This window comes from Anser cygnoides, chromosome 1, assembly GCF_040182565.1.
Source record: "Anser cygnoides isolate HZ-2024a breed goose chromosome 1, Taihu_goose_T2T_genome, whole genome shotgun sequence".
Taxonomy (NCBI): Eukaryota; Metazoa; Chordata; class Aves; order Anseriformes; family Anatidae; genus Anser; species Anser cygnoides.
The window spans coordinates 38,921,240-38,924,330 of record NC_089873.1 but is presented as its reverse complement, the minus strand read 5'-3'; the positions used below and the strand labels follow the sequence as shown (position 1 = coordinate 38,924,330).

The 3,091-nt window shown below is 52.5% G+C and overlaps 1 protein-coding gene across 1 annotated transcript; it reads left to right on the top strand.

Moving 5' to 3' along the window:
• Positions 1 to 1,025, top strand: LRRC10 (leucine rich repeat containing 10). The gene has a single exon (XM_013196349.3). It carries the CDS (start codon positions 1 to 3, stop codon positions 832 to 834), a length of 834 nt encoding a protein of 277 aa, XP_013051803.1. The 3' UTR covers positions 835 to 1,025.
• The last annotated feature ends 2,066 nt before the right edge of the window (positions 1,026 to 3,091 follow it).

Below are 3,091 nucleotides of genomic sequence, written 5' to 3'. Positions count from 1 at the left end.
ATGGGCAACAGCCTGAAAGCCATAGTTGCTTTTGTGCCCTCTGACGACTGCCAGAAGTACCTCCTGGAAGACCTGGAAGAGATGCCAGTGGACAAGATGGTGGATCTGAGCGGCAGACAGCTAAGGAGGCTGCCTCTGCACATCTGCTCTTTCAGGGAGCTGGTCAAGCTGTACCTGAGCGACAACAACCTGAACCACCTCCCTCCTGAGCTGGAGCAGTTGCAGAACCTCCAGATCCTGGCGCTGGACTTCAACAACTTCAAGGCGCTGCCCCTGGTGGTGTGCACGCTGAAGCAGCTGTGCATCCTCTACCTGGGCAACAACAAGCTCTGCAGCCTGCCCCTCGAGCTCCGGCTCCTGCAGAACCTCAAGACCCTCTGGATCGAGTCCAACTGCCTGCAGCACCTGCCCGAGGTGGTGTGCGAGCTCAGCCTGCTCAAGACCCTGCACGCCGGCTCCAACGCGCTGCGCACGCTCCCCGCCCAGCTGCGGGGCCTGCAGGAGCTGCGCACCATCTGGCTCTCAGGCAACCTGCTGTCCGAGTTCCCCCCCGTGCTCCTGCACATGCCTTTCCTGGAGGTGATCGACGTGGATCGCAACGCCATCCGCTTCTTCCCCAGCCTGGCTCACCTCCCCGGCCTGAAGCTGGTCATCTACGACCACAACCCCTGCAGGAACGCACCCAAAGTGGCCAAAGGGGTGCGCAGGGTGGGGAGGTGGTCGGAGGAGAGCCCTGAACCCCGCAAGCGGTCGGGGGCAGTGATAGAAATCACGCTTGATGAGAGACCGTCGACACCTCCTATTGACAAGCCCGAGCCAGAAGCCGAGTCGTGATGCTGCTCAGCTACCTCCACCAGCAGAGGTGGCAGCACACCCACGGTGCTGCCCAGACTCTGCCCATCCCTCGCTTGCTGGTTTGGAGAAGGCATCGTGCCGCCTGGAAGACCTCAGGGTAGGTGCACCAGTTCAGAGCAAAACGCTCTTCTACAGCCACCCTCTTCTGCACGCTCTCCAGAGCGAAGACTTCTCCCTCTCCCCCTCTGTGGGGACCACTCGGAGCTCACAGCAGGGTTTATGTTTCCTGTGGTGGATTGTGCAGAGCACATACGGGCTCCCTGATCTCCCCCCACAGGAACCCCGTGGGCTCGCCTTCCCTCCTTTCCCCTTGCTGAGGTGTCCAAGCCCAGCTGGAAGCCACCATGCACGGTGAAGATCACTGCTGGGAGCTACAGCTTTAAAGCAACCCACGGCACTTGTCTCAGTGACTTGTTTGAAGGGCAGCAGCAGAAGTAACAGCTCGGAGGTTCCCCTGCCCACCGCGTGGTACGTGGCAGCAGAGCCCTGGCTACACTATCAAGGAAGAAACGCGTACCAGAGAACTCTCCTCTTACAGCTGCTGTCTTCTTCCTGGAAAATTTGTGACCACTCTGGTTTTGTTATTGCTAATTAGCATTTCAAATGACAGTGAGGAAAGCTACATGCTTTTTTTTTTTTATGATCAGTCTTACGTAGCTGACCACACCGCCTGTGAGGGCAGCTGTACGTGCTGAGTTTCAATGCAGTAGCAGAAAGCCCTGACTAAAACGGGAGAACCACAATCGTTGCAGAGGTAACGTGCGTGAAGGAAACGTAAGGCTGGGAGCCTGCGCCTTCAGACTCACACAGAAACTGAAGCTGAGGCAAGCTTTACCCAATGAACTCCAGCAGGGTGCTGCTGGACTTGGGTGCTTGCAAACCTCAGACCTGTTCAGATTTCCTTAGAAATGCACTGAACTTTCCAGTACGTTTTGGTTTAATGGTGTAGCACAGAATAGAAACCTGGCTCAAAGTGACTTTACGTTTTTAGCTTTTGATTCCACAGCATTGAGCGCTGGGTTTGGTGGAAGACAGCTTTTTAGAGAAGGGTGGGGAGCCCTTGGTGGTACAGAGCAGCCACTTCCCCCTCTCCCTCGCTTGTCAAGTGGAACTGTCTTTCCAGCACGGCACGCAGAAGTGACAGTTTGGCTTCCCATAAAAGGTTTGAGTCAATGCCAGTTTGTGACTGCTTAACGTCATTTACATTCTTTAAAAATTCTCTGGAAATATATAATCTCCGTTAGCACTGGCTGCCTTGTTAAATGAAGTGCGCGCTTGGATCTGGCTGGTACCCACATAGTGTACTCGCTATATTCATTAAATTAAATAAAAGTGTACTAGATTCTCACTGAGCTAGATTGTCTTTCTTTGGAACTAACTTTCCAAGCTCTCTGTCTAAGCTTTTTCCAACAATTTCTTTCTACAAAGGAAATCATTCAATGGGATGAAAATCTGGGGCTTTCTTAACATCAACAGTCAGTGTTTCATTTCCTGGGGAACTAACTTGGTACTCTAGTTATCTGAGAGGGTGGAGGAAGATACACTTTCACCTGCTTTTTAAAGGTTTGTTTTTAACACTACTCTTAACAGTATTTTCAATTTGGGTGATTAGAAGAGAGTCTATGTTGAGGCTGGAGGAGCTTTCCATAAGCAGATTCGCTTCATTTCAGGAAGAAAAACGTTTGCACACTTTCTTGATTTCAGATTAACCTTCCTGCTTTGGCAGACTGCCCCTGCTGTTCACCAAGGTGCTGCGGTGCACCGGGAAGGGTCAGTGGCATCACAGCACCCAGCGAGCACCTCTCTACAGCCCACCGCTCAGATGGGGGCACCTGCACTCCTCTCTGCTCAGAATCAAAAATCTACCTGAAGACTGCTGCAGGAATCAGACTTCGTCACAGTCCGAGTTCCTAATAAAGGACATAGTGCAATAGAGACACACATTAGCACCGCGGGAGCTACTGGAATAGGAAGGAATATAAAGAGATGGGTCACAACAGGCACGTGGGGAAAGGAGTGGAGAAGAGGAAAAGGAATGTGATGCAGCGTGGCGCATCTCTCACCAGCTGCCCTCCTGTTGTAACAACCCGTATTTGTAAAGACAGCCAGCCCGAGTCTGGTACCTGACAGACACACACACGGACTATTTGGCCCAGCACGTTGCTCTCTCCCCCAAACTGCATCTCCCTCTCTAATGAAACTGCACTTCTTGGTTCTACACAAAGACAAGTGCAAC